At 38.5% G+C, this 19,011-nt stretch overlaps 1 protein-coding gene across 1 annotated transcript in view; it reads left to right on the plus strand.

The window, feature by feature from the left end:
- LRRK2 (leucine-rich repeat kinase 2) overlaps nt 1–18,575 on the plus strand; it is a gene marked incomplete at its 5' end in the record, with an annotated part of 63,232 nt that extends 44,657 nt beyond the window's left edge. The window contains 17 exon segments of the mRNA XM_008943387.1: nt 528–682; nt 1,667–1,813; nt 1,967–2,158; nt 2,892–3,038; nt 3,368–3,468; nt 3,659–3,849; nt 4,528–4,688; nt 5,496–5,666; nt 7,494–7,594; nt 8,244–8,438; nt 9,445–9,638; nt 9,929–10,001; nt 10,819–11,003; nt 12,409–12,561; nt 13,311–13,519; nt 16,473–16,547; nt 18,454–18,575. Of these exon segments, the coding sequence (XP_008941635.1) occupies nt 528–682; nt 1,667–1,813; nt 1,967–2,158; nt 2,892–3,038; nt 3,368–3,468; nt 3,659–3,849; nt 4,528–4,688; nt 5,496–5,666; nt 7,494–7,594; nt 8,244–8,438; nt 9,445–9,638; nt 9,929–10,001; nt 10,819–11,003; nt 12,409–12,561; nt 13,311–13,519; nt 16,473–16,547; nt 18,454–18,575 (2,572 nt within the window).
- Nucleotides 18,576–19,011: the final 436 nt, after the last annotated feature.

The following is a 19,011-nucleotide window of genomic DNA, read 5'->3' on the forward strand; positions in this document are numbered from 1 at the left end:
AGGAAGATTATAATTTAGCTTTACGTAGCAGTGTGCCAGCATTGAAGACGTTTATTACAATATAAAGGATATTAATTTGAGAAATAAATATAAAGATTATGAATTTGAGAGTGGTCTTTTTGCTTTATCTGAAGCAGGTAACAGTTTATCTGTCTCAGTTACAGACTTCCCTAATGTGATTTATAATGCTTGTGTTGCTTAATGGAGAGAGTACAGCATGATTGCATTGATTAGAGCTTTTACTTTCTTCAGTGTCCTGGGATAAGAAGTTTTTATCTGAATGCCTTGCACGTGTCTCAGGTTTTTCTGACATCTAGATTTGATATCTAATAACTGTTAGTGAGGCTCTGTTGGTTTTAAATTACAGCAGAACTTCATTTTAGCACAAGCAAGCAGAATAAGCAAATACACTATCTGTCTGCTCCCTGATCATTAATAAATAAAACATTTCACATAATAATGTATGCCATCAGTCAGTTTGAATAAAGTACCAAATTAAATACTGTCTAATATTTTTATTCTTTCAGTTTGTCTGATCACAGACCTGTTATAGAGCTTCCTCACTGTGAAAATTCAGAAATTATCATCAGGCTTTACGAGATGCCATACTTTCCCATGGGATTTTGGTCCAGGCTGATCAACAGGTTGCTTGAAATATCACCTTTCATGCTGTCAGGAAGAGGTAAGTATCTTTGTCTTCAAAAGCAATAGCGTGCATGTTTGCTTTGAATGCCAATACTTCCATGTTAAAGCTCTAATCTCTGACATTGTTTTGCTTTAGCTAATTTCTGGCCACTTCACAAATGTGAACAAAAGAACAGTGGTCATTTTTGTAACTTAGAAATATCCAGCAACAGATAGTTCCTGATCTTTAGAATGGTGTGCAAAAGAAAGTCAAATTTGTAAGCAGCCTATTTGTCTCCTTCACATGCTAGAGATGGAGGGAATCGTATTTATGCAATATTGCCATTCACTTCTACAAAGTATGCAGGGAAGGATGTCTCCCACACAGAAAGCCAAACTGCTTTTCTTCAGCCTCATAGATTACCCCTTTATGAAAGTCTAAACACTTTGCTTTCATCGGAAACAGGGTGCAGTGCGTCTTTAGTTTTTTTCCAGTAATGCCATGCTTTGACGTGAGATCTACCTGATGAACTTTGCAATTTCATATTTAGTTTTTAAATGTGTGATTTATGAATACTGGTGACAAGAAAAACGTGCATTGCTAATGCTCTACAAATGTGATGCTTGCTCTCCTGAAATTCCATTTCCTCCTGAGCGCAGAATTCCAGTCGCACCTTGCAATTTCATGAGTGTGTGACAGAGGAAAAATCCAAATCACTGAATTATTATCATATGTTGACTAAGATATGCTGTGTTTAAACCTGAATTTCTGTAGCCCCTACATTCATCTTGTGCTACGTGACTTACCATCTGATTAAATATTTAGGTTGTGGATATGCCTTATAGAACTGAACACCAGTTAACCTATATTCAGTGTCTGTGGGGCTGTTCTGTCTGCAGAATTGTAGCCTTTGTTTATTTTAGTAGTCATAAACATACAATCATAGTTAAATATTTAAAGTATCATGAATTATTCTGAATATTTTAAAATATTACATTCATATTGGAGATTTTTTTTTAAATCTAATTATGTATTTTCCAGAGCGAGCTCTTCGTCCTAATAGGATGTATTGGAGACAAGGCATCTACCTGAACTGGTCTCCTGAAGCATATTGTCTGGTGGAATCAGCAGAATTTGACAACAACCCAGACAGTTTTTTGAAAATTACAGCACCTTCTTGCAGAAAAGGTTAATTATTCCTGAGCCTGACTTTTGTTCCAGTTTGATTGCAGCTTGGCATTTTGGTTTGTTTTGCTTTTGCCTTTGGACTGTAGAGTGTAGCTCTGTAATGACAGGAATGGCAGATCGAGGCTGTAATTTCCCTCTTTTGGTTTCTTAAAGGTTGCATCCTTTTGGGCCAGGTTGTGGATCACATAGATTCTCTTATGGAAGAATGGTTTCCAGGTTTGCTGGATATAGACGTATGTGGTGAAGGGGAGACACTGTTGAAGAAATGGGCTCTGTACAGCTTTCAGGATGGTGAAGAGCATCAAAAAATACTACTTGATGACTTACTTAAAAGAGCTGAGGAAGGTATATACTTATGCCATTTGAGGTATATAGAGGTACACCTTTATGTAGGTAAATATTATATGACATCCTTTTTGTAACATTTGGGTACTTCACATTATTTAAAGACATTTAATTTCTGTAGGAAATAATTACAGTATAAGTTAAAAGCAACTTTGTTGGGTTTTTTTATGTAGGAGTTGTCTTAAGTACAGAATATGGGATAGATTGCAGCTACTCTGTATAGTCGTGTATTCATGGCAATAACAAAAAGAATTTTTTTTTCATACAAGTAACATAACTTCATTCATGGAATTGAATCCAACACAGAGTAAAACCAGTACTAGATCTTTTGTTTGGACCGTGTACAACAGTAGTTAAAAAGGCAATATTCAGGATGATATTCTACATACTAACTGAATTCTTTTTATAGACAGAAGAATATTCTCTTGGTTAGTCTGGTGTTGCTACCTAGCTGTCACATGTGATTAGTACATATACAGAACCTTGAAAATACTTAAACATGTAAGATACATTAAGTTGAATGGCAAACTTAATACTTAATTAGTATTCTGGTCTATATATATATATATATATATATATGTATGTATGTATGTATGTTTATGTGTTTATATACACACACACATATAAATTTAATTTGAGATACATCGATCATATGCACGCAGAGATCCATGTACCTTTCAGTGCCTTTTGAATGATGACTTTTTTCTTCAATTGCTTCATTTGTTTTTCTCAGGTGACCTTTTGGTTAATCCAGATGAACCGAGACATACTATTCCAATAGCTCAGATTGCTCCTGATCTGATACTGGCTGATTTGCCTAGAAATATTATGTTGAACAATGATGACCTGGAATTTGATGAAGCTCCTGAATTTCTCTTGGGTAAGCATTATTTTGTAGGGTTTTCTTATAGAGCTTGCGTAAACTAACCCGTTGAAGTCAGTTCTGCAACATATGGAGAGCATTTTAGAGGTTTCTTTTCTGTGGAAATGTGGGGGGTTTTAAGGTATTCCACATTTCAGGGTTTGAGTTTTGAATTTTCCATTAACTTGTATGCTAGGACACTGGTTTTCCTGTTTAAATTACTGATCGTGAAGCTTGACACAATGATCCATGTATTTTAAAACTGGACCCTTTCAGCTGTTTTTTTTTGAGAAATCTTTTGTTATCCATTTGGTTTAAATATTATTTTCAATTCTATCATTGAAAAGGTGATGGTGGGTTTGGATCTGTGTACCGTGCATCCTATGGTGGAGAAGAGGTTGCCGTAAAGATTTTCAATAAACATACTTCCCTCAGGCTCCTAAGACAAGTAAGGAATTTACTTTTAAGGAATTTTACTCTTTTTATGTAGTGCTGCTTTTGGAATACCACCTCTAGTGAAGAGCTTAAAAACAGCTTAAGTAAACTGCAAGACTTGGCTCCAAAACGTTTCTGGATTTACTTCACAGCTCCAGAGGTTATGCTATTTGCAGTATTTCTTCTGATTTTACAATTCACAGGAGCTGGCAGTGCTTTGTCACCTCCATCACCCCAGTTTAGTGTCTCTGCTGGCGGCTGGAATCCGACCCCGGATGCTGGTGATGGAATTAGCCCTTAAAGGATCTCTGGATCGTTTGCTTCAGCAAGACAATGCAAGTTTAACCAGAACACTTCAGCACAGGATAGCTCTACATGTAGCTGATGGCTTAAGGTAAATGTCACTTGTACGTTGCTGTAAAAACAGGATCCAGCAGTAGGTAGGATATACTGCAAGTGAAAAGCTTCTGGTTTCTTACATCTCAAGCAGAATATTGCGTGGATCAGACAAACGCTTGTATTTTTATGATAGATTAGCTGATATATAACACAAAATTTTGTTACCTGTTGTTTTTTCTGCTAACAAGTGGCCCTCATGTAAGTAGAGAAATAGCAAGAGCTCTGGGTGGAATTTCTATGTGGCTGTTGATTTCTTATTAAAATCCCAAAGAAAGTAATCTAGTGCCATTTTAAAGTTCTGAAAGTCGATGAATGTCCTCAGGAGCTATTGTGTGTCTGCAAAATGACAAAACCTGCAGAGGAGCTCAGGGACCAGTGAAGCTTAAACTTCTAAATTTCAGTTTTCAAACTGCCAGTGACACTTGAGGAAGACTTGGTACTAAAATACTGCAGTGTGCATGTGCCGGTAAAGAGTATTTCAGAACAATTCTAAAGTCAGTATTCAGTGAGGCAATGTCGTGTTCCTACTGTTTGACACTTTTTAACACCATATTTAATATTTGAAAGCATGATTTACTGTTGTGGGAATAATGAATTCAGTGTGTGTTTATAGATGCAACCCTGGATTATGAATATAATAAATACTTTCAATAACTACTTTTTGAATTAACAGGTACCTACATTCAGCAATGATCATCTACCGTGATTTGAAGCCTCACAATGTGTTGCTCTTTACCCTGTATCCTAATTCAGCTGTTATCGCAAAAATAGCTGACTATGGCATTGCCCAATATTGCTGCCGAATGGGAATAAAAACTTCTGAAGGCACACCAGGTATGGAAAAATACATTGGTTTACAGAACAGTGTGTCCAAAACTATCTATTATGCTTTTTGTGTAGTCAGTTAGAAGTAACTCAGATCTAGTCAAAATCATGAAATGTAGCCCAAATCATATTACGAGTTGTGATGCCAGTTTTATACCTCTTGGCCTTTCTTCCTATTCATGTTTTAACCTCTTGTAGAAGAGTCAAGGAGTATTCTAAAGGATTTAAAAGAGAATAAATTCAATTACATACATTCATTGTAATTTTTTTGCTGTCTTGTTTTAGTATGGTTATTGTGATATTGAAATTATATTGCTAAAACTGTCTGTTTTTTTAATTTCCTATAATGCACAGGTAGGACTGAATTTTTTTTTTCAAGACAATAAATACCTGCACTGTTATCCAACTTAAGAGAACATTTTGGCATCCATTTTAAAGCACTGAACAATTCAACAACTTTGAAAAGTCCCTTTAGGTCTTGAAAATTATGCACGAGGATGTGACCTCATGTTAAATGTTTGGTCTTCAGTGAAGAATTCAGACTTGCCCTTCATTTTCAGTATTCATTGATAAATTAATTATTTTATGTGTAATGGTACAGCAGCTCTGTAGCTGATGTACTGCCCCCTTCCTTTGTCCTGATTGCTGGTATTTTTGGAGGTCTGCCACATGCAAACTCTTGCCAGACCAGAAATAGCATGCCATTTTTGGTTTACTTCCTGTGACATTTTCATCAATAAGTATTTGCTCTTAAAAGGATAAAGATGGCTTCATCTTGCTATGAATCATAACTATAAATGAATGATTTATTTGCAGGATTTCGAGCACCGGAGGTGGCCAGAGGAAATGTTATTTACAATCAGCAAGCTGATGTTTATTCATTTGGCTTGCTGCTTTATGACATTTTAACAGGAGGAGGTAGAATAATGGAAGGGCTGAAGTTTCCAAATGAATTTGATGAATTAGCAATACAAGGGAAGTTACCAGGTATGGCTTATTTCTAAGATTTTTAACATGAAAGTGGACCATTTGACCTGCCTCCTCCAAAAATAACCTCTCATGGTTTATCTGACAGTGATCAGAGGAGGAGCAATTTTTAGAAGCTTCTCTTAATTTCATATGGTCTTGAAGTAGTGAGAAGTAGGCATCTGTTCAACATTTTGTTGGTTATGATTTCGTTGCAATTTCAATTCATTTTTTGCATACTTGGAACTTTATCCAGAGCTAGCTAAAATGGATGTTGCTGAAGGCACCCTTCTAATACCATGTCTGGACTTCACCCTTACCTATTACTGTGACTATGCATGTCATGCACTAAGACAAACACAATTCCACCTCTGTTCTTTGACCATGATACGTTATGTGGAAGTATCTATTACTGAGAAGCTGCATATCTTTAAGGTTTTTTGTAAAAACCTTGAAATCTTATTTTAAAAGAAAGTGCCACTACCTTGAAAGAGCAGCCATCCCTAAATGTTTTAAATAGGCCTTCCCTTTTAGCTTGTCAAGAGTCCCTGCCCAGCTACATAGCATTCTTATTCAGTCTGCATCACAACGTGTACTTGGTGGCCGCTAGATGGAAGAATAAACAGGCTAGCAGTCTGGACTTGAGGCAGTCAGCTGGACAATGTAACTCAGTATTTGGCAACTTCTACAAGCTTAATGTGTGGCATTCCTTCTGATTTATTGCCCTGCAGTAGCAGATATGCTCATGAAACATTCCTTCAGACTGAAAAGTCACTCCATCTAGGAAAGGGCAGCAACCATAGCACTTGGTTAATAAATAATAATAATAAATACAAATAACAAATAAAGAAGCATAGCTTCTTTATTAGGAGAGTCAGAGAGTTCATACATACACTTTTTACTCCTTAAGGAGAATAGGCCAATCCATATCTCAGCCTTTAAACCCCCTCTCTGATGAGGCCATCCCAAGAACCGATGACCAAATATCTGTTGAGTGCTGCTGTGCATTGTGCTGTTTTCTGTGTTATGAGCTCTGAAATATCAGAAACTCTGAAATAATCAGAAGTGTTAGTTTCTGGAGATAGTGCAGTTCCACCTGTGCACATGCTCAGCATTTACGTATTTCCACCACAAAAAAAAAAGGGGCTGGCTGAGCTCACAAGTAAACAGTGCCTATCATTTGCTAAACAGAGTATTTATGTTCATTTGCAGGTATTTATCATTAATGTTACCTCTGTCTAATGTAGGACTGAAATATCTGCTGTGGATTATTATGAACTAAAAGGAAAAGCAGTACTGGCATCATTGTTCTTGAGTGATTTGTTCTTAGAGAGGTCAGCACCTATAGTCACAAGATACATATCCAAAGCATTGAGTGGGAATTTAATTTCCATGTCTTGTAAATGCTATATGAAGTTGTTTATCTAAAGTGTATTCCATATACTCTGTCCAAACTCAGAGGAATATTTGCGGAAAAAAATGTTAACAGGAATTGAAAAGAATACAGATTGAAATGACCTGCCCTTGAATAGTCAGCATTGATCAAAACACAACTTGCACACATCTGTGATATTGCAGACATTTAGAAGACAGTTAAAGCAAAATCCACTTGCTTTACCTGCTTTTAATGAAAGGACTGTAGATCTAGCATTTCATGCTCTAGCATTTAACAACAGATGAGCAATTCCGACTGTTCATGCTGTCACATTACCTAAGAGCATGATGTTTCTAAGAACAGCTCTGTAAGGAATTAGATGAATTCTTAAAATAAGAAGAAAGTTACTCAGAATTCTCATTTGTGAACTATAGTAAAGGCTGGTTAAGAATTTGTCCAATTTTACATTTTAGATCCTGTCAAAGAATATGGGTGTGCCCCCTGGCCTAAAGTTGAGAATTTAATTAAAAAGTGTTTGAAAGAAAACCCTCAGGAACGACCAACATCTTCCCAGGTACTACTTAGTGTATTTGTTTGTACTTTTGTGATAGATGATACCACAAAGTTGAGCTTGTTAAAAAGGAATGGGACATTTAAGGTAGTAAAAGGCACTGTGTCTTTTCTGTTCTTTCCTGGAATTGAAACAGCCATGAAATTGAAACATGCTGTTGCCATCCAGGATAAACTGTTCCATTCAAGTCTACTAACCATTTATCCCAGCCTGCTGGTTTTCTGTGTTGCTGTGTAATAATTGTAGCAAGTACAGATTACTTCATGGTCTGTACTAGAGCTATACAAGAAGGACTTGGTGATACAGTATCTGTGTGGTTAGCCTATGCGGAGCCATCTATGTGAGAGGAAGAACTCCTGTGTGGATCTGAAACCTACTGGCTGTTACCACACATCACCTTGCTCTTGGAAATGGGTGAAATTTTCAAACATGCCTTACCCACACTGAGTTCCTGAAATTTTAACAGAAAAATAAGAGTCACCATAAAGTTGCTCAGTGCACAAAGATTGCTCATTAACAGTGGTAATACAAATGAGCAGACCTGCTGAGATGCTGGGTCCACATTCCATAAAACCCTGTTATCCAGTACTTGTTATTTAGCACTGTATAAGCCGTTGATATTACCATGTGTGCGCCTCGGCTTTCTTTGTAGGTTTATGAGATCCTGAATTCTGCAGAGCTGCTCTGTTTGATGAGGTCTGTTTCAATACCCAGCACGTCCACAGCAGAGTGCATGGTAGCTGCCAATCAAAGCTGCAAAAAGGCCGGAGTCTGGATAGGCAATGGGAACACAGAAAAAGCACAACTTTCATTTGTTAACCTAAATACAGATGGACATACTTGTGAGGTGTGTGTGGGAAATTGCCATTTATTCTCATTTTTTTTTGCACCCTCATGTATTTTGCAAGAGTTAATTGCATTTTAACAGCAGGATTTCTGGAAAGCTAAGCTTTGAGAGAGCAAAGATTGTTCATGAGTCATCACTGTACCCCTGAAATGAAGCAGAAAAGCAGTTGCTTTTCCTCTCTTCCTGTCACCCAGCCTGCACTTTCACATGATATTGGCCTTCCACTACTGGGTTCCTTTCTTTTGCTCAGATAGAAGTTATTTCTAGCACAGAGGCTAGAACAAGAAGTAATCATTATACAGCATGTTGTATGTGTCTGCATCCCCTAACAATCCAGCTAGCTAGTCTCCTAGTGATGCCTCCCTTCCCATGTGTGCCACCTCCTTGTGCCAGTCTGGGTGATACCCTCCAGCTCTTTTCATTTGAGTCTCATACGTCTCAGTCCTGTGCCATCAGAAAAGGAAAAAAGTTTTAATGCATTTTTTTTTTTTTATGTGCTGTGATGACCATATGTGCCAGCACTGAGTGTGACTCATTGTCAAAGTTGTTTAAGTTATTTCCATCTGCCATCTGTTGACCATGTTACATTTGAATTGGTAGCTTTGGTATACATTGTAGGGCTTATTTTTCTAAAACTAAAATGAGAAAAGGAAATATTAGACCAGTACTCCTATTGTTAGCAATTAAACCAAACATATATTGCAGTGTGGTTTTTTAGTTGATTAATGCTCTGATGGCTTTGAGATCTTCATTAGAATAGAGAGGGACAATATTTTTTTAGCATTTGGTTTAGAGATTTTCCTGGGTAGTGGGAACTGTCCCAGCACACTGCAGGTAGATGACACAGTTGAAGATGTATTCTGCTAATAAGGAATTAGATTTCCTAATGGGTCTGTACAGGGTCCAAAAAAATGTGCTTTATTTGTATTACCAGCAATTTGCTAGCATTTACCCTCACTGAAATCATAACCACGTTGGTTTTCTTTTTTTTCTTTTTCTGACTCAGGATATTGCAGACAGTAAAATTTTAAGTTTGGCCTTAGTGACCCTTCCCACTGAGAAAGAAAACTGGATTGTAGCAGGAACCCAGGCTGGATCTCTGTGGGCAGTTAACACAGAAGATGAAACACAAAGGCATCGTCTGCAGAAAATGTCAGATTCCATCACTTGTTTATACTGTAATTCTCTTTCAAAGCAAAGGTATAAATGAATTTTAAATATTTGGGGTTACATTTTGAAAATATTAGTAAACAGATTTCAGAAGATGACATCTGTATACTTATGTAGTTTTGTTCAGACAGCTGCTTATTTTGCCTGTATTTTCACTTAACTTTGCACCCAGTGTAACTGGAGACCACATTCCTGACCAGAGGAGGTTGCATTTGCCTTTGGTGTTCAATGAAACTCTTGAAATAACAGAGGCTACTAATTTAAATTTTTCTCTACCCGATTAAGGGATCTCTAGAATTCATTATTTTATTTTATTTCAGCAAACAGAAGAATTTCTTCTTGGTAGGCACGGCTGATGGCCAGCTGGCAGTTTTTGAAGACAGAGCAGTAAAGGTAGACTCATTCTTTGCTGTCTGTTCTAAATCCTATCAGTAACATGTAAAGCAGCTACCAACAGTAGCTTTATTTCATGCGTTCTTATTTCATGCTTTATTTCTACTGCAGTCTTAGAGGAACTGCACATGTTTTACAATATCTGTTTTCACTAACAGAGTAAAGAGGGGAGAAATTATTTCACATTATAGGACTTTGAAAGGCTAGAGAAACTGACTGGAGATTGACATTAATAGTTCTTACTAAGGATATTCTAACAATTTTTATATCCTTTATTTATTGCTCTTACAGCTCCTTTTTCTTTTTGTTCACACTAAATTTTCATAAATAGAACTCTTCCAAAAGATAATGTTATTTAGATTTTCTGCAGGTTAGAGTTCTGTTCACAGAACAGATAAAGGTAAGGAAATGCTGGGTGCCGTTTGTATCATCTGGTTCCTGAGGGTTAGCTCCTGACCATGTGCTATTTAGAGCAGTTGTGGAGTTGCAGTGCATTTCAGAACTGGGGTATGGTCCAGTGTGGGATGTCTCCAAGATACAGATGTGACTTTCCATCCAGTTCTTGAACTGCACCAGGCATTGCAGAAAGTATCAGTCCCAGGTCTCCTGTTTCTGCTCAGAGAGGCTGTTGTCTATAGGACATGTATAATGAGACTATGGTGCTCTTCAGTCTCTACCATTCTGGAAGGACACTATAGTGGTTCAGAGAATCATAGCTCTGTAAATTTAATTCAGTAGGTTGTGTGCACTTGTTTTAACAGTTTCTGAGTGTCTGTATATGCCTTGTTTCTAATGGAGACTATATTTGTTCTTGCAGTGTAAGGGTGCTGCACCTTTGAAGATACTAACTATAGGAAATATTAGCACACCACTGATGTGCTTAAACGAATCCTCATACTTATCTGAAAAAAATGTACTCTGGGGAGGCTGTGGAACTAAGATCATTGCCTTAACTAGTGATTTCTCTGTTCAAAAGCTCATTGAAACAAAGACAAGTCAACTGTAAGTTTTTTTAACAAGTGGTGTTGCTTGGCTTTTTTTTGTTGTTTTCATTAAAGATTTCTGGCAGTACTTTGATGTAATATCTTGTTCTAGAGCTCATTCTTTGAGTTCTCTTGTTTCTGTTTTTTTCCTTCCATAATACAGATGGAATACAATGTGCATTAAAATAAGATCAGTGAGTAGTGTTTAAAGGGTTTATTGCTGCTTTTAAACAAGGAATATGCATTTTGACTGTATAAAGTGTTTATGAAGAGACTATCTATTCAGAAAACATATAGATGAAACTGATCATCTTTTCTCCCCAGTGGCCTTTGTCCAGGCCCTGTTTACTTTATTTAGAATTATATACACATACTTAGCATAGTATTTGTCCTTACATGTTTGTCAGTATATGTCTGCATATCTTTGCCCTATATAGTTAAATCATGTATGATTGGTAACTTCTCATTATTTAGAAATTAGAGACTGAAGTTTTTGGAGTGTTTTGATGTAATACTCACATGGGCGAATCCTGCTTTGAAGTACAGGGGAGTTTTTTCCTGAACAGGGAAAACAGTGTTTGATTTTATGCTAGTGGAGGTCATTATTCTGGGAAATTAATGTGCTTTGGAAAATAACATGTTAATATGAAGCAAGAAACTAAAACTTCAGTAAAATACAGTTCAGTGGCAGGATGCAAAATATGTCAGAGAAGTAATTTGAGCTTTATGGAGGCAAAAGTGTGTATGGTTTTGAAAATAAAGTTGTCAAAACCAAGTAATATTAGAGAAAGTAGCAGTGTTACTGAGTGTCTGCTATCTATCAATCAGGGGCCTGTAATTTTGAGCTGTTCCTCAAGATGAATTGAAGAGCCAGTGAAGTAAGCTAAAGCAGTTAATTTGCAGACACGATATTTTGATACGTGCAGGTACAGATTTGGCCTGAAAGACAAATTCATTTGTAGAGGAGAGTAGTCAAAAAGGCTGTTGGCTGAAGCGAAACCAGAGCAGAGCAAGGTGAACTAAATCTCACTGCTGTTTTTCAGTCTTTGTGTTGAGTGACCCTTTATGGTCTTGTGGGCCCTGTGGGAACCATTGAGGTTCTCCAAACACGCAGGAGGAAGGTGGAGTTTGCTCTGCTGTGATGTGAGCATATGTGATTTGAGCAGATAGGTGAGAAAGATTTATTAATATGTTTTAGATATGAATGCACCTCCAAAGAGATCATCAGCGTATCTCCATTACTGTGACAATTCATGTTGAACTGCAGGAACATTACAGCAAACCCTTTCAGTTGAATCCTAGTTCAGTTTGGTGTTAAGGCTGAATGTTTCTTTAAGATGTTGAGGGAAGCTAACCTCACTCATAGTAGTCAAGTTTTTCCATTAGATATTTTCTGTGTATCTAACTGGAGTTCTCCCTTCTAGGTTCTGTCATAATGCTTACAGTGATGCAAACATTATTTCAATAGCAATAGACAAATCCATCTACTTGGCAAAGAAAAACAGCCATTTTGTGGAAATCTGGGACAAGAAGACGGAAAAACTTTCTGAGCTAATTGACTGTGCACATTTTCTTAAGTAAGTGCTTTGTTACAGGTTGACAGCCTGATGCTGAATGTCAGATTGCCTTCTCTAGCACAGTGCCTTAACCTGCTGGAGGTAAGGGATTTTCCCTGTTCCTTGGGCAAATATGGAATTATTTCCCTCTTTTTTGGCCCAGAACTTCAGAATATCCCATGCAGAATCTCAATTTTTTAAGACCCTTATTATATTTCACAATTTCTCAATGATGTCAGGATGATTCATGTAACTCTACTCAAGAGAGAAGAAAGTCTTTTTCAGTCCTTCAGATACTAATGCTTTTACATCCAGCTACTTCTTGCATCCCCTGAATAAGAATGTCCTCTCTCAAGTGCACAGGTTCAGTAGGAGATCAGAGTTTTATTAACAGTGGTGGTGAATTTCATTTGCATTTAAATTGTTCCTCTCCCTTAATGTGCCGCAGACGTTTCCTGTTCATGGTGAGATCAGGAGCAGCTCTACATGAGCTCCTCCCACCTTGCAATAGCATTGTCCTGCTGCAGACTGGGAGAAAGCAAGGAAGTATACCTGTCTCCTGTTGAAAGGTCTTTAGAAGAAGACCAGCTGGCTCTTAGAAATTAGTTTTCATCCCAGTTTTTTTCAAGTCAATCAACTGATTAGCATGAGATTTTTGCAGCTTGTCTTGATGAGTGATTGTTTAAAAGGATGGTATTGAGAGAGTCATTTTAGCAGTTGTGTAATAGCGTGCCACTGGATTTTAACATGAATTCTCTCCATACTCATAGGGACAAAATGGAAAAACTAAATAAGGAATCAAAACATAAACTGGCTTACTCTGGACGAGTGAAGACAATTTGCCTGCAGAAAAATACTGCACTGTGGATAGGGACAGGAGGAGGACATATCTTGCTGCTTGATTTATCAACACGTCGTCCTGTACGAGTTATAGACAACTTCTGTGATTCTGTTAGAGTCATGATAACAGCTCAGCTAGGTAAGTAACACCATCACATGACAAGTACTTTGAAATCAGTGCCAAGTTTTGGATTGCTGTGTGCTGTTTGGCATGGTGTTCCAGGAGCAGATTAGCATTTGTCATGCTTTGTTCATTCATTCTGATCCACCTCTGTCATCTTCAGTCAACGTCAGTCCCTCCGGCGTTAGCTGAGCACCAGCAGGCTGTCATACCCGTGCCCCCAGGATGGAGCAGCTTGTCACTGATCAGCCCATGAACTCACCCCACTGTCACTGTGTCCCTGTGCCACACTTCAGCACAGCTCTCACCATCTTCTGTCCAACAGTCTTCATCTTCATCTGTGTCTGCCTCTGTTCTTTCTCCATCTTAAGTTTTAGACTTCCAGCTTCTCTCTCTATGGAGCTTTTTAGGTTTTAACAGGGAATAAGCAATTAAGGAAGAATTAGTTTTATTATATTATATTATATTATATTAGTTTTCTTCTTTATCCAGGAATAGTTCTTTTACCTTTGTGTCACAGGCACATCAAAGCAAAGCTGGGAAAGCACTCCACACTTGGACTCGGGGTGCAGACTTGTATGTCTGTGCTGTGCCAGTTGTTTGGAGCTGCTGTGGGCAGACAGTAGTTGTGGGGTGGGAGTCAGAGCTAACTACAAACAGCCAGAGGAGTGTTGTTGAGTATGGGATGCTTCTTAGCTGTTGTAATTTCCTTCACTTGTACGCTTGCCTACAGCCCTCCCAAAAGTAATGAAGGTCATACCAATTCAGGAGTTCACTGTACCACAGTGGTGGGTGCACTCAAAATACACATTGCTTCAGAAAGTACCCTCTGGCACAACATGTTCCCATCACCTTCCATTGTCTTTTGAAAAAAACTCTGGAGTTCCCTTGTCAATGTGATTTAAAGTGTGTTTGCTGTCAAAAAAAAAGACACTGAAGTTGTGGTTGTGGACTCAGAAACACACTGTAATCCTGCTAGCAAGCTTCATAGCTGCAGGCTGTGGATGTTTTCTCTTTACCATCATGAACTTCATTTGGGGGCTGTTTTTTTCTTTCTAGTACCATAAGTATCAATAGACTACAATTAGCATAGTGCTGGCAGTGTTGTATGAGTGCAAAAACTCCATCTTCCTCTGACTTGCCTTTGCCTGAGACAGAAGCTTGTAGAGTTTGTTCAGTCCTCAGCTGTTAAGCCTGCCAGCTGTAGAGTCCAGATTCACTAGCACAGCATTTTCAGTCCTGCTAGTCCTGCTAGATGCAATATTAGTGCTATAAAGGGATGGTTTATTTTTAGCATTTTGTACAGAATAGTTATCACAGAAACAATTTTTTTTGTGTCACTTATGATAGTCATTGATAGGGAAAACATATTGTGTAGAATAACACAGTATGATTTCATAAGCCTCATATTCTTTGCTTCTAGTCACATCAGCATTTTAAATCAAAGGTTTTTGTATAGAAAAGTTAGTAGTTCAGCAATTTGCACAAATCTCAAGAATGGCAAGTAAGATTGATACATGCAGTTTGATGTGTACTTTTTCTTTTGATCATCTTTTCCCAGCAATTATTTATAAGGGTAGAGTTTTTTCCAGAATTCAAGGATTTTGTTTATACTGGAATTTCCACAGAATCACTGAAAATGGCACTGAGGCTGTAGAGCAATTCTTCAATAGTAACACATTGCTTCTGTGAAATGATAGAAGAGGGAATTATTTTTGTATTAAAGAGTTTCATTTAAAATTAAAATATATAATGTCAATCAGATGTGTTTCAGAGAAAAGAGTTTGCCAGACTTTGAGAGATCAATTTTTATCTGTACTTCATATATGAATATGGAGATGTAATGTCTTTTTCTAGTTCTCCAACATAACACATTGACATATAATAGACCTGAGACTTACCATAGAGAATTACTTATATGTAAATCTGTAGTTAATTTTGCAAGTCACAATTTAGACTTCTATATAGTAAGAAAGGACCCTAGTCTGAATAAGAAACATTCTGCTTAGGTTCCAATCACTTTTGTAAGGAGTGTGGATAGGAATGGTTGCAGAAAGAATTAAAGTGATGAAAAATCTGAGCTTGGAAGACAAGTATGATTCCCACTAGTCCTCATCTACTGTAAGCAGATTTACATCAGTATCAAAGGAGAATATACTGCAGATCTCCACAGGGCAGAAAAATCTTCCTTTACCTTGCAGAGGTCCTGGGGAACCCACTAGAAACATTTGCTGATTCAGAGGAACGTATCGTGGGGGACACACTGCAGTGTGGTCGCACAAAATTTCCAACACTGTGGCTTTTACAGTAGGCTGTACTCCAGTCTATTCCCCAGAAACTGACCCCTCCTCACCTTTTCCCTGGGGGAGCGTGTCAGACTTCATGTGTGAAGAGGAGTGGGGCGATGTGGGGTGCAGTGCTGCAGCTGGGGTGTCTGCAGGTGGAGGGCTCCTCCTTCCATCGGGCGGGCCTGACCGGTGAGCAGGTGTGTCGGCAGGGCCCCGCCTTCCCTCCGAGCGTACAGCCGCGGGCTCAGCCCCGCGCTGTGCTGCCAGCCTTTGCTTGCCTTGGTTTCTTCATAACCCACCTGATTCCGGGCACTTTCTGTCTCTGCTCTGCACTGGGGCTTCATTTGCAGCCAGTCCCTTCGTGGTGACATCTGTTTCCTGTGACTCCACTACCTCTGCCTGTGCTACAGAACAGGGTGCTTTCCTCTTAGGCTTGTTGGCAGGCTGGCTGGCTGGTCTGCTGCTGGTGCCTTTGAACCCTGCTAAAACCCTGCATTAAATGGAGAGGTAACCATGTGGTTACCATGTCTGGGTTTTTAATGGTTAATGATTTTTGATTGGGTCCAGTTGACTGAACTCTGCTTCCTAGCCATTTTGTGGTGTGATGTCATCTCCTCCTTCTGCCCTTGAATTACAAAGTTGTCATTGAAAGTAAAATCTGACATTTTATTTCTTTGAAAAAGGGAGTTTCAAGAATGCAGTCCTGGTTTTGGGATATTGCTATAAAAGTGACACCGAAGACAACAAATGTCACAAAGGTACCTGAACTACATTTTATTGATTTGTATTGTTAATGGAATAGATGCTGTTTTGCCTGACTGCCCACTGAGAGTGGAGAGCTGGTGATCATCATTTGATATAATTTTATTGAAACATGATTATTGGGTTTTGTTGTCCTTAGCATTTCTGGACTCCATATAAATTAAGAGTAACTTCCAAAAATGGATCAGAAGAAGCCACTGTTTGAAGTATATAATTCAATTCACTGGAAAACTGTATTTGGAGAGTAAATGTCATTGTCTAATTGGAGAATATATCAAATGGGTTTTCAGAGGGGGTCCGTGCTAGGCCAGGAAACGTCAGTTTTTCTTGAATGGGGTGGTTGAGGGAATAGTGAATGTGCTTTTCAGGTTTGCAGACCATTCTCAGCAAAGACAAAGGCACAAGCACACTGGAGGACAGAACTGGAATTCAAAATTGCCTCGACAAATAGAACAAATAGGATTCAATTCAGTAAGGACAAATGCAAGACCTTTTACTTAATTAGGAACAATCTGTTGTACCGGCATGAGGAAATGATCAGCCTGAACAGCAGTGCTGCAGAGAAAGGGTTCTAACCGATCACAGCCTGGACATGAGTCAGCCATGTCATGTTGCTGCAGAAGAGGCAAACACCACTCCCACCCCAATCAAAAAGTGGTGTCTAAAAGACATGAGCTAATTCTCTACACTCTGCTGAGTGCTGCCAGGGCCTTTGCTGGAGGAGCAAGTCCTTTTGGGACATTGCCAAGTGATCTGGGCTAGTAGGAACAGTCCAGAGCAGAGAAATGCAACCTGTGAGGAAATGTCGCAGAAGTGAAGTTGAGTAATATCAAAAAAGCTTAAGGAGGACATGATAATGGGCTTCAAATACGTCACTAAAGAGGAAGGGAGTAGACGTCTACATGCTCCCTGGGGGTAGGTTACAGACTAACCAGTTTCTATTACAGCAACAAAGACCTAGGTCAGACATCAGGAAAAGCTTCCTGACAATTAGGGTAGTGAAATGTTGGAACAGGAAGATAGAGAAATCTCCATCTTTGGGTTTTTCTAAGAACAGTTATAGTTGATGCTTTGCTCGATGCCCTTCTGTACCTTTATCTCATCCCAGTTTCAGTGACTCCTAAAAATGTGGCAGTGACAGTATGAAGCTGAGGGTGGCAACTGTAGATGACCTTACTGTGGAGTAAAATAAGAATCCAGCTTACAGCAGTGTTTTTTATATTCTAATATTCACTGATCATTACCATAAGAACACCTATTGCCCTTTTGGTCTTTGTATTGTCATTAAGAGTGCCATTACTCAGAGAGGAACTGGAGACTCGCAGAAACCTCAGGGCCTTGGTTTGTGGGCCCTTACTCATGCAAGTGTTCATGATTACCCTTTTTCCACTAAAAGCAATGTGAATTCTCCATGAAAGGAGACTTGTTTGCATGAAGAGATTGAAGAAGTGACCTTTTCCCCGAATACTCACTGCCTTATGAAATCACTGTTCATTTTTAGTTGACAGTGAATGAGTTTTGCATCTTGTAAGCATTTAAAGTGTATCTTCTGGGGAAAATAGAGATTAAATTTTATGCAGGCACTTCAGCACTTACGTTAGCTGTTGCTCAGGTCTGTTCCTTATGGCCCACAGGCACCAGAAATGTTTTTTTCAAGTGCTTCTAAAGGGTATATTCCTAGGAACTGGAACCTGAATCATTGTGCAAGTACAAACAGCTTGTAACCCATAACTGCATTACTTCACTCATAAGTGTCATATAACTTGTCTTCCAGATCCGAAGCCTCATGCTTCATTGAGGCAACTTACATGTAATTTAAAAGATAAGCAGATAAGGAAAAACACTTCTAGTTATGCAATAATTTATCTCTGTTGAATTTTTCAATTTATTTTTTTTCCCCAGAATTACAGTCCTGCGTGTCAGTGTGGGACATCAACCTGCCCCATGAAGTGCAAAACCTGAAAAAACATATAGAAATGAGACAGGAATTAGCAGAAAAAATGAAGAGCTTTTCTCTGGACTGAAGTGTCACCCTACAAGTGCCAGTCTCTTTTCTAGTCTTCCATCCTAACTTACTGTGCAATATTTATTTCTTCTTTCTGGGATTTTTAACCAAAACCCAGGAAGAAAATGGCCATGACAGAGGCAGTTGGTACCCAACAGTATGATACCAAGAAAAAAGAAGGATAAGTTATTTGTAATATTTGAAATGAGAGAAACCTATTGGGAGTTTCTAAATCTAAAGTGTTATCACGCGTCCATGGTTTACTTGTGAAGTTCTGCCTCCACTTCAGTATAACATTGTCCATGGGGTTGTTGATGGGAGTTAAATTGGGAATAAGCCAGGCAACTGCTCTTATTTACTTCACTACCTCTCCTGAGTCGACCCTGTAATAAGAAGCAAAATTTAAGCCTCTGTGTGTTCACTGCAGTTTGCATGCGTGAGCTTGCTCTGATGAT

The sequence above is a fragment of the Merops nubicus genome, unplaced genomic scaffold (assembly GCF_000691845.1).
Source record: "Merops nubicus isolate BGI_N331 unplaced genomic scaffold, ASM69184v1 scaffold9157, whole genome shotgun sequence".
Taxonomy (NCBI): Eukaryota; Metazoa; Chordata; class Aves; order Coraciiformes; family Meropidae; genus Merops; species Merops nubicus.